The following is a 13,181-nucleotide window of genomic DNA, read 5'->3' on the forward strand; positions in this document are numbered from 1 at the left end:
TCAAGTTACAAATTATATATTGTTTCTACTGGTAAAAATATTGATTTGCATTATTATCGAGAAAATACATCAAAGGGTGTTAAAGCTAGGCAAAGAATCGCTTGGCATATATAACAAAGGACAACTGGACATATAGAACAAAGGACCACTGGGCATATAGATCAAAGGACCACTGGACATATAGACCAAAGGACCACTGGGAATATATAACAAAGGACAACTGGACATATAGAACAAAGGACCACTGGACATATAGAACAAAGGACAACTGGACATATAGACCAAAGGACCACTGGACATATAGAACAAAGGACAACTGGACATATAGAACAAAGGACCACTGGGTATATAGAACAAAGGACCACTGGACATATAGAACAAAGGACAACTGGACATATAGAACAAAGGACCAGTGGGCATATAGACCGAAGGACCACGGGGCATATAGAACAAAGGACAACTGGACATATAGAACAAAGGACTACTGGACAGATAGACCAAAGGACAATTGGACATATAGACCAAAAGACCACTGGGCACATTGAACAACGGACCACTGGACATATAGACCAAAGGACCATTGGACATATAGAATAATGGACCACAGGGCATATAGACCAAAGGACCATTGGACATATAGATATACATATATACTACCATTTGGTAACAGTTCAATGCTTATATTTACATTCATAAAGATTTTGTATTTACTGTAGGTTATGACGCGTTTAAATTTGCCGCTTACCCTATCACTGACGTCATCAAGTTCAAATACTCGATTCCTCGGAAACACTTATGTTTCTATCGACTGGATTTACGTTATTTTAAGAAGAATACCAGCGTTTAGATTCTAAATGAAAGTCGTCTTGACAGTAGGGGGAAACGATTCCAAGGATATTTCGTTCGAAACAGATTCCAGTCTAACCGGTCAACTCAGTGTCGCTAGGCTAACTTAGCAGACGATTTTCAACTTCACAGGGGCTCGATTTTGTAAGGTAGGCCTTTGACATCAGTTAATAACCACAAAACTAAAATCCAGTAGGCCTACACATACACAACCGGAAACCACGTCGATACTCCCGATTTTCATAAGAGATTGATTTTATAAATACATTACTTTTATTGTTGTCGTATCTTGCATTTCTGAAAACTCGGAACGAGCCCCTGTGAGTGTGACGACATTGACAATTTGATCATATTTCGTATAGATCAAGAATGGCACTTATAGTAATTTCGTATTGACTACATTTTTCTAATTATAAAATGATACTCTCATAACTTGTGATGTTGCTTTATTTTTCGTTGTGGCTTCTGTAAATAAATGCTAGCATTCCAATGCTCTCTAGGCCGAAAGTAACTGGCGGCCATTGTTTAACCTACAACACTTGGAGCTGTATTCCTACACTGACCGAATCACTGTAAATTGTAGTATACAGTCTCACGAATACAATTTGGTTTACTAACGACATATAGACAAATGCAACACAGAATGTAAATATTTCAGCATTGAACGGCTTTCAGTTGGCATTCATAGTCAATATGAATGCCAACTGGACATAGGCAAATTCCATGAAGCGCGATGCTTATATTTACCATCTGCGATTTTTTTATTTGTCGTGCGATTTTTTTTTGAAATTTTCAAACTCAAATTTCAGTTGGCAGTTCATAAGCTGTTGAACTCGCAACTGAATTGGTAGGGTTATATAGTGGCAGTGCCATACAATGGTAAATATACTAATGGATCACAGGGCATATAGACCAAAGGACCATTGGACATATAGAACAATGGACCACTGGACATATAGAACAAAGGACCACTGGACATATAGAACAAAGGGCCACTGGGCATATAGAACAAAGGACCTCTGGGCATATAGAACAAAGGACCACTGGGCATATAGAACAAAGGATCACTGGACATATATAACAAATGACCACTGGGCATATAGAACAAAGGACCACTGGGCATATAGAACAAAGGACCTCTGGGCATATAGAACAAAGGACCACTGGGCATATAGAACAAAGGACCTCTGGGCATATAGAACAAAGGACCACTGGACATATAGAACAAAGGACCTCTGGGCATATAGAACAAAGGACCACTGGGCATATAGACTAATGGACCACAGGGCATATAAAACAAAGGATCACTGGACATATATAACAAATGACCACTGGGCATATAGAACAAAGGACCTCTGGGCATATATACAACTGGGCACATTAAACAAAGGACAACTGGGCACATTGAACAAAGGGTGACTGAGCATATAGACCAAAGGACAACTGGACATATAGAACAAAGGAAAACTGGGCACATTGAACAAAGGACCACTGGACATATAGACCAAAGGACCACTGGGCACATTGAACAAATGACCACTGGGCACATTGAACAAAGGACCACTGGGCATATAGAACAAAAGACCTCTGGGCATATAGAACAAAAGACCTCTGGGCATATAGAACAAAAGACCTCTGGGCATATAGAACCAAAGACCTCTGGGCATATAGACCAAAGGACAACTGGACATATAGACCAAAGGACCACAGGGCATATAGAACAAAGGACAACTGGACATATAGACCAAAGGACCACAGGGCATATAGAACAAAGGACAATTGGACATATAGACGGAAGGACCACAGGACATATAGACCAAAGAAAACTGTTGTTATATCTCTGGAGGACCAACAAGACATGGCTACACCTCACGCGGATTGTGCAACGCGGGATTTGAGTGGAAAACCTTTCTTTATTCGTAAAAGAAAAAGACAATGGCAATCTTTTGGAGTACAAGTATTATTGATATCGAGGTCTAAAAAAGCTACGCTGTCTCTTGTCCAGTTACTGCATCACCTGCACAAAGCTTGAAAAGTGATTTCATAAGAACACTTGAGCTCTTTAATTTATTCTATACCAGTCAGACTACAGGATATCATTAGAAACAATGATGGCATTCTGCTTAATAAAATTTAAACAAAAATGATGATTTAAATGATTATTCAAATGATATTTTGTTTTTGTTTTTTGTTTTTATTTTAAATTGGAGCTTAAATGTTTCGGAACAGAATTTCTTAACACCCTTAAACGAAGACATTGGGTGAAAGTGATATAAAAGCAAACGCCTGTTAACGTCGTCGACAGCTTTCCGCCAAATCCAACAAAACTCGTGGACATTTAGTGGAAAGCCGGAAAATAAGGCATGTTGTTACCATTACATGCCAACTGTCCATGTCGGAGGCGACTTCAGTAGTGTGTCGATGTCGGAGGCGACTTCAAAAGCGTGCACATGTTGGAGGTGACTTCAAAAGTGTGTCCATGTCAGAGGCGACTTCAAAAGCGTGCACATGTTGGAGGTGACTTCAAAAGTGTGACCATGTCAGAGGCGACTTCAAAAGCGTGCACATGTTGGAGGTGACTTCAAAAGTGTGTCCATGTCAGAGGCGACTTCAAAAGCGTGCACATGTTGGAGGTGACTTCAAAAGTGTGTCCATGTTGGAGGTGACTTCAAAAGTGTGTCCATGTTGGAGGTGACTTCAAAAGTGTGTCCATGTCGGAGGTGACATCAATAGTGTGTCCATGTCGGAGGCGACTTCAAAAGTGTGTCGATGTCGGAGGCGACTTCAAAAGTGTGTCCATGTTGGAGGTGACTTCAAAAGTGTGTCCATGTCGGAGGTGACATCAATAGTGTGTCCATGTCGGAGGCGACTTCAAAAGTGTGTCCATGTCGGAGGCGACTTCAAAAGTGTATTACATACTTATGAATTCGGGGTTTTTCTCTGTCTCTTGGTTAAAAAACAAAGAAAAGATCAATATAAACTTGAAGCTCCCTTCTCAACACTTGTGATCCTTATTTTCCTTTCTGCCAAGTCCATTACTTAATCACGAGTCTACTCTTCTATCCTTGAGATAGGGCGTACGAATTGAATATGTTGTCCTATTGCATGATTCGCATTGAGACGACTAAATCTGCGACCTTATAGAATGTAAGTGCATAAATCTTCTTTTCTTTCAAAACAATATTTTCCTAATGTATTTCTGTTTGGTGTTTTGCCCCTGTGAGGAAGGTTATTATTAAGTCTATAAAATCTGTATTTACTGTACACTGTTTAAATTGGCGTTCATGTCTACAACTTGTCGTAAGAACTCCTTCGCTCGTTGTCAGTATAGTGCGACAGCGTGTGCATCCACGTTACCGTGCCCAAGTGTGACATTTCAGTATGGTAGAGCTATAAATTACGGGATCTCTTTTGAAGGCTGTATATAATATACTACTACTAAACTTGCTATTCTTTCTTTCTGTGGTCTAGCCTTTCTTCTGGTGTTGTCTTTTGACATCAGTCATCGTATGACCCATGTGATTGTGGTGACAATAACCTCCGTAGACAAAAAACTAATTATAATAGTATCCAGTCCTCGAATGACCTTGGTCGTTACTATCCGGGTAAACTACAACAAAAATGTATGCTCTCGATCTGTCCCTATATGTGTACAAAGGTGGTAATGATATATTAATTATAATGTTTCTTGTCAATAACTACATCCAGTGAAAATATATAAAGTCATTTTCGTCTTGCCATTTATGTATGTGATTTATGTAAACTACAAGTGAATATAAAATTTTCTAATAATAGCTAGGCCTACAACAAATCGTCCATATATTGGCCATTCATTAAAATCTTTATTTCCTCCAAAATAATGCAGAGTTCAATGAAAAAGGAAAATGAATTAAGTGCAGATAATATATTTGAAAATTGGAAGGTGCATACATACATACATCTATATCTAGAGATACATGATGACTATTGGATCATTAATAATATGTATTATGAATGAGAAGCCATAGATTCATACTTTAAAACAGTTATATAAATGGCAGTGCAATGAATTTAGACCACAATAAATGTATTATCAGAAATAAGAGCAACGTCACTATTACTTATTTGCCGAACTAAAATCAAGCATTATCTATTTGCCTAACTAATGTTATTTGATCGGGGTCGCCAAGACACTTTTATTTTATGTATTGACTTAAGCATTTTATTAACCAGGACATGTGACAAGACGAAAAATAAACAAGATGGTTTACGTGTCACAAGGTAAGAAAAATGCAAAATATCAATGATATTTACTGATTCAAAGAAAAGTATTGGTAACTTTTTGAGAGTAAACGAGATACCTTTGTTGTTGGATCCACCAAAACGTCTTCGATTTACACTGAATGTAAATAAAACCATAGGAAGTGTTTCACGTCCATGCAGTTATTCATACAAAGTTGAAAAAACACAGTGATACATACAAATGTAACATATATATACAGACAAGCACTTGCCGTAAGACTGTAAGTTTATAATTAGCAAATGTAGATAAAAAAAGTGTGTCATGATCAGGTGTAAAGTTACACTTCTGTTTTAATCATGACTTACATAGTTGATTTAATTCTTAGGGTATCAAAATGAATTGACAGTCGGGAACTTTCGAGAATATGATTTCTGAACCTACAGTACAGCTACAGTAGATCTAGGAAAATGAAGCTGCGATATATCATAACCAGTCAGTTTTATTAGAAATTCTAAAAGCAATAATATAAATGTGTGACTAATATGTGTTGTCAGTGTTTACGTGTTAGTGCTAGCCACATGTAGATTAGATGGACCTATAATTATCTCCCCTTCAATATATATTACAAACACAAAAATTCGAGTTTTGGCAGTTTTATTATCAAATATAATGTACAATATGGATTAGATAAAAACATAAAATGCCCTTTCACCCCTGATCAATTTGATATCTCTGAAAATCCATTATGATTTGATAGTTAAAGCACTTAGGAGGGGTGAAAGGGCTACAAACAAAAGTACACTGTACATAATTTATAATCAAGCAAAAAAATATGGGAGACAATAATTGAATTCCATGAAAACACACATTGTCATGTACATAATTATAAACAAACAATTATTGTCAATAATGTTTGTCCCATTAACATGAAAATGTTGTAACATAATTAACATGACTAAAATAAATAACGATTATATTAAAATAAATGACGTAAATTTAAGCCTGCATGTTAGCCCAAAACACAATTTTTAGGGTGGGTTTTGAAACATCTGAAAGAATCCTATCTGCTCAGGGACAAATAAAAAACTAAACTGATCCAGGTGTATGGTGAATTACACCTACAGTAAGGTGAGATCACAGGAGAAATTGACATGTAAATCAGATGACTCCATCAGGGATTAGGTTTGACAGGTGCACACATTTACCTGGTCAGTGACAACTACTGGTCTCGACCCACTGTACAGGGTATAATTAACCATTATGGAACATAATGTAAAAATTATATAATCAGGTTGGGGAAAACCACCAACTTTGGTATAATTTGTAATTATATTACGCCAATGTCGATGGAGGTACAGTCAAACCTGCTCTAACGACCCCCTGTATATAACGACTGCCTGTCTATAACGACCGGTTTTAAGATTCCCCGTGATATTTTACTATATAACGACCCTCTGTATAGCGACTACCTGTCTAATGTGGCTAACGACCGATGATTTCGGAACGGCGGTCGCTAATTTGTTTTCTATAGCGACCGATTTCTGTCGGCCATCTTCTGCTCTCGGCAGTCATCCCTCATAAAATCCCCGGAAAATTCAGACACATCGACCCTGGCTTGATTATACAAACAAAGGACCACCACAACCCTGGCCTGAGTATACAAACAAAAGACCCCTACCACCTGTTAGCCTATAATTACTGTAGCTGCCCTGGCCTGGGGCTCGGTAAGAGAGGAGTCGGGTCACCATGCGTGTCGGTATTACATTGCAACTGTGCACAGGTGGCTTCATTTGACACGGTCAGTTAATTTTGTGATTACAACTAGGATAAATCACTTCAATAACAAACACTGGTTATATCTGTCAACAAGATTTACTCACATGAAAGCCAATAAAGCCTTTCTTAATCGTAGCTGTCGGTACTAGCGTTTGTACTGCCGCCATCTTTAATTAGTCAATACTAATAAAAAGTCGTAAACTGACACAAATATCCGGATTTCAATTTGGGTCAGAAAAAAAATATTTTGGTTTTAAGAGGTAAGACTATAACACAAAATAATTAGTAGTAACACAAATATCATTAATTTATTAATTATTGTGTATTCTTTTTCTTTATTTATGAAAGAAAGGGAGATAATTTGATAGATACATATAGCATTAATTCAGAACAAAATATTTAAAAAAAAAAATTATCCATAAGACCATTTTGAGTTATATTTTGTGTTTGGGTCCACAAATCATTAAATATCAAACCCTTCAGATTTATAAAGTTTATGCATTTATTTAACTTCTGACTGGTCTTCTGAATGCCCTGTTCAATGACAATTTATTTATGGCAGGTTTAAGTAAATTGGTTGGTGCAATAATTTTGACCTGTCTATTAAGGCAACCTGTCTATAGTGACCGTTTTTCTGCCTCCCCTTGGGCGGTCGCTATAGACAGGTTTGACTGTATAGTTTTGTTACTAAAAATAGCCGAAATCACTCTGATAGTAAAGTTTAAAAAAAGTCCCATTTATTTCGTCATGAAACATCATACAAATGCAAAAATAAAGATTATTTGCGTGTTGGAAAGTAGCAAAATCTGATGCAATACTTCCGGTACTAAGTGTAACATCAAATTTCTAGGTAGACAAGGGTTAACACTTTCAGTTAAAATATTTTAGTAAATTGATTATATACCTCATCGTAAATTAAATTGCCATTAAGAAATATATTTCTAAATTTACTGTTTAATCGTTTTTCGCTATTTTTAGTTACAAATTCATACTCAAACTGGCATATAATACGCATATTCGCGTATTATAAGCCAGTTGGCAGTTTTCGCCAACCTGATAATATTAAATGGCACTCCAAAGAACTTGATAAGGTCTAGTATCCAAAAAGAGTCAAGATGACAGTGAACAATCTTTTGTTGTTTATTATATAAATGATTAGCTTATTACTCACTTGTTTATTGTGAATTATTGTTTACCCAAACTAATTATATTAAGGCTCTGACACTGGGAAGGTACATGGCTCAAAGTGGATATTTTTAGCAGCCAAGTCATAAAATCTAGGCGACAATTGGAAAAGTTAGTCACCTTGCCTAGTTGTCTTAAATAAAAAAAATCTTTTAATTCTTTAGATAAGTAAAACATCTCTCTGTAACTTATTTTGACATTGACTGCAACCTTTGAAAGATTAAAAACAAATCGCAAATTTACAGGTTTTTTTTAGTGGCCATGCAGGTGCCTTATAGGTCAATAACCAGTCACCAATGGTGAATTTAATACATCATGGCCACTAAAATAGGTGCCACTTTGAGTCCTGCCAGGTACATAAGCTTAAGGTATTCGGAACATACCTTGTAATTATGACATATGAATACAAGTTTGCATGCATTTTTGTTACAGGTAATGTGATGGAATCACAGTCACCATGGAGACTGTCATATATTCCAGAAATGTTTTGGGGACTAATCAACTTCATTGTTCTGTTGTAAGTACTAATTTTTTTCAGCAATAGAGGTTGTCTATAGTTACCTCCCCTTGTTTTCACTATCTAGAGCTATATATATATATAGTCTCTTGCAATTTTACCATAACACACTTCCTGCATGTGTCATAAAGAAAAAAAATCATAGTTACATGTATTGTAAAATAAATAAAGTTTATATTAACATTCTATGGTATACATAATTTGTATATATATATCTATGCACTGAAATATTACAGCTTAACTTTTTTTTCTTCCAGCTTCCACACTTTGGTGTCGGTAAGTATCTTTAGTAAAGAAAATAAACTCTGTTAAATAGTATAGGATGTAGTGATTACAGATATTACACTTTTACAAATTGGAGTACCCATGCATAAGTGAGCGAGGTATATTAGAACATTTTCATTTGCGAAAAAAAGATTACCAATTCACATATGCATGTGTTCAATTATTAATACACATAATTTAGAAAAGATCCATTTGATATTTCCTATACATTTATTTATTTGTCAAGCCATGTAAATGTTGAGTTCATGCATGTACAGTAGTTGAGTTGCTGCCTACAAATGTATATACAACATTCATTCCTGAAGACAAAATTTAACTATTTAATTTAATTTAATCTTCAAATAGAAAAAAAAAACAACAATCTGGCATGACATTGGATGCTGTTTTCTTTCCAGACTACACTTTGATTCTTGTTATTTATAATCAGTATAATGTAACATACATGTGTGTTTGTATGATTATGACCATGGTCAATTTTCTAGTATAAAGATTATTCCTGTTAAATACCCCATCCTTCCTTTACAGCCTAGTATTACAAAGAAGGGCAACTCTTACTCAACAGACTACCGTTCAGGACAGGGGTGAGTAATCTTTGGTCATGCCAGTATCCATAGCAGTGTAAATTCATGCTTTTTATAGACACCAATATTGGAGATTGGTAATTATTTTACAGGATTTTGCATGACCTATATAACAAGTAAGGGAGATTTACGAGCAACACACAAATATCAACAATTTACTAGACTTTGAAGCATTAAATGAATTAATTATTGGAAAGTTAATATATATGTATTTATCAGAGATATCATTGAAAAATCAAAGGCAGGTAAATGTGCCTTAGGCTGTATGTGATTTTAATTAAATGACCTGTTCTCCTACTTCTTGATTGTAAGATCCTAAACTTCAAGACCATATTGAGAAAATACAAGTTCATTGTCTTACAATTAATAGAACAGTAATTCTGTTGTTCAAATTCATAAGAAAATGTACTTCTTACATTGTCTATAAACTTGAGCAATATACTTTTATCATTTAACTATTTTCACAGATCACTTACTGACAGTACCTATCTCTAATACCCATAGAGTTAAAACTTCATAACATAAGTAACGTAACGTAAGTGCCATAATGTCCTACAAAACATTCATTGATGCATGTACATTGGGTAATAAATTATTTGACATTGTTTTTGTTTAGTCCCCCACCGCCACCAAGGAGAAGAATGGGAGGATTTAGAGGTGGCGGAGGTAAGTTTTCTTACATGGTATAAGTACAAAGATGGAAAAGAAAATGTCTGCTGCATCTGTATATAAACATATCTGGAGTACATGTGTATGGCTTTATTAGTTTATTTACGATAGAAAGTCAGTCAAAATATTTTGAAATGCTTGCAAAAATGAAACCCTATTAATATAAGTACTGTGTATAAATTTTGTATGCTAATTTTGTATAACCTGCTTGTTTAAGATGTTATCATAGCACAATTAAATCTCTTACTTCTCTTGTTACAGGAGGTCCTAGTGCTCCACCTATGGGCGGAGGAGGATGAGGCAGGTAAACACTCGGCTCTGTTGAATCTCGCAATGAGAATCCAGGCCGAGTGTTAACCCCCACACACAGTTACATAGAGTAAACACAGATACTGATGACCAAGAGGACATTTCACAGACAAGAGGACTGATGCATTTAACAGCTTCCCACTATCTCTCATGATGACACTCTGAAGCAGTGATGGTTTAACAAATGCCATTACAGCAAGCAATGTTGATGCTCTAACAGTACTACACATATACACACAAACACAGCTTCAGGAAGACCTACTGCACAAAATGGGTAAATGTATACTCGGACAGGAAATACAATCGTAAAGAACTGTAGACGGACATGTTCAAATCTTACTCTACTTTACTTTATGTAATTTGATGTGGTGAGTGCTGAGTCTACAAAGTTGTTAGTGAGACAACAGTTTGACGAAAATCTTTTAAACTTCTGTTGAAGTAGAGATTTTCTGATGGTTTGTAGCTTATGCACTTATAAATTATTTTATTTTTTGCCAAACAGTGGTTTTGATTATTGAGATTTATTTCACTCAGGTGCCATGGAGAGACACTATTCAATGTCTGATTGGTGTATCTCGAGAGCTGGAATAAAATATGATTTATTATTTTAACTTGAACTGCCTCAGTAAACAGCATATATAAATTATATGAATTGGATTCTGGCAACAGAGGACTTGATAGAGGATCTAGTCTAAGAGTCAGAGTTTTTTTTAGTTCTTATTTGATAGGATGGGAATTAGTTACTTTTTGACTGTTTTTCAAATAAACAGATATCTGATTTATGTTTTAATTTGTAAATAATGGATATTTCTGTTACCCTTTTCCTAGTTCGAATTGTTGAATATAAATGTTGGGAAAATTTTACAGAACACATGTAAAATGAAATGTACCATCTTATTTAGAGGTGGTGGTGAGGAAAAAGTTAAAAAAAAAAGAAAAAAAAAGAACAGTAATTAATGTGTTTATGAGGAAGTTGTGAGTGAAGTTAAGGAATGAATGTTAATGAAAGTGTGTTTTAAAGTTTCATGTATGTGTCTAAACATGTATTGAAGTACATGTATTTATAATATGTAGAGTCTTAAACGTTTCATGCAATCTGATTAAAACCATACCTTGATCTATGCTATTATTCCATTAACTACACTCCGCTTGGCATAGCAGAGTGTAGTTAACAGAACAGGAGCACAGATCAAGACAAGATTTTACAGTAAGGTGTTGTTCACGAACGGAGCACATATGAGGGGATGATTTTAATCTGATTGTATTTAATTTGATATATTGTCTAGGTTCATGGATACAGATTACCTAGTCAAGATCAGGTTTATCATGTTTTAACATTATCATTGATATAAACTCATCTGCAATTCCTTCATCGTCATTTTATTCTGTGTTGTTGGTAGTTTTGTGTCTTTAATGTGAAAAATATTTATTTCTGTATTATATACATTGTAAAAACCATTACTTTAAACAAGAATCTTTTTACATGATTATTACAATATTCTGATACCTCTCGGATTATAATTTTAGGATTAATAAATAAGGCTGAAATGAAAACAATGTTAAATTCCTGGTAAATTAAATTGTACCATTATTGTCCTTTCGAACATCTCAGTATTGACAGACTGGTACAGATTATCATGATAATGTCCTGAGGAGTGAATGTGCTGGAACAACAAAGTATATAACAGATATCGATGTTTCTTGTTACCGAAAATAAGTCCCCATTGACTTGCAATATATGTTTGATTTGTAATCTAAAGGTATATAAGATTCCATTTCACCAATTAAAGAGGTTGAACCTTTTTAAAATACAGAGTGTTGTTATTTATGTTAAACTTTTTGTAATGTATACATGTGTGGGTGATGGTGTCCGAATTTTGAAATGCAGAAATAACTGGTTTCGCCAAAATTTAACATACATGTAGATGCCATCTAATATTTCCAAAATAGACAAAATATTTCTCAAATACTAAATTCAGCATGATACTGAAAACTTTCGACCATGTAGATGACAGATTAAGCAATATTATAGCTTTGAAGAAAATTAGTATAAAAGTAAATTACTTTTAAAGATTGCAATTACCAGGTACTTTCAATTAACTGGTGTCTCCAGTATTGACATGACAAGGGCAGGAAATATGCTGTTTGATTACAATTCATTTGTCCACCATGTTTTGTCAAAAATATGATTATATTAAAAAAAAAAAAATTTATTTAATATGTATGTTTATTCTTATATATATATTTTTTTCCCCACATAATTATGAATTTGACCTATTGACATGATCTTGACTGCATATTAGTGGTTAGTCAAAATGGCATGCTTCTGCAATTCAGGCCTTAAGAAATTACCAGTTATGTGGACAAGAATTGGACCTTAATTTACATTTGGTTTTGAGGTAGGAACAGCTGTAGTATTCAGAGTTGCATCTCAATGAGCTATGAATATAATATATCAATATACATGTAAAATGTACATGCTTCAGTAAATGTGGAATGTTGCTGGAATATTTTTCTTTACATATGATGGCTGTAAAGTTATATAATACTGCATACAATGTACATATTCATCTGTCTATAGCAACCTGCAGTTTCAATTGGTCCAATTTGTGGTTACTACAGAAAAGTTTAAGTTTGAACACTGTTGGTCATTTTACTGGGGTGCAAATTTTAGCCAGTTTAGTGGTCTAATAGGAAATGCTAACAGTGATAATTATTAATGGCTGAAAATATAGTCATTCACTTTCATTTTATGAAGTTTGATCAAAATCCCTCAAGGAATGAAGATGAT

At 34.8% G+C, this 13,181-nt stretch overlaps 1 protein-coding gene across 1 annotated transcript; it reads left to right on the top strand.

The window, feature by feature from the left end:
- Window positions 1-5,018: 5,018 nt before the first annotated feature.
- On the top strand, window positions 5,019-12,201 carry LOC117330454 (selenoprotein K-like). Its single transcript, XM_033888750.1, has 6 exons — window positions 5,019-5,106; window positions 8,462-8,546; window positions 8,804-8,822; window positions 9,357-9,412; window positions 10,029-10,078; window positions 10,343-12,201. The coding sequence occupies exons 1-6, from the start codon at window positions 5,088-5,090 to the stop codon at window positions 10,378-10,380; spliced, it is 267 nt and encodes an 88-aa protein (XP_033744641.1). The 5' UTR covers window positions 5,019-5,087; the 3' UTR covers window positions 10,381-12,201.
- Window positions 12,202-13,181: the final 980 nt, after the last annotated feature.

The sequence above is a fragment of the Pecten maximus genome, chromosome 7, assembly GCF_902652985.1.
Source record: "Pecten maximus chromosome 7, xPecMax1.1, whole genome shotgun sequence".
In the NCBI taxonomy this organism is placed as follows: Eukaryota; Metazoa; Mollusca; class Bivalvia; order Pectinida; family Pectinidae; genus Pecten; species Pecten maximus.

What these genes read in the sequence shown, in the direction of transcription:
- LOC117330454 (XM_033888750.1), top strand. An exon ending in GACTACCGTTCAGGACAGGG is followed by an intron (nt 9,413 to 10,028) that starts GTGAGTAATCTT and finishes GTTTTTGTTTAG; the next exon opens with TCCCCCACCGCCACCAAGGA. An exon ending in AGGATTTAGAGGTGGCGGAG is followed by an intron (nt 10,079 to 10,342) that starts GTAAGTTTTCTT and finishes CTCTTGTTACAG; the next exon opens with GAGGTCCTAGTGCTCCACCT.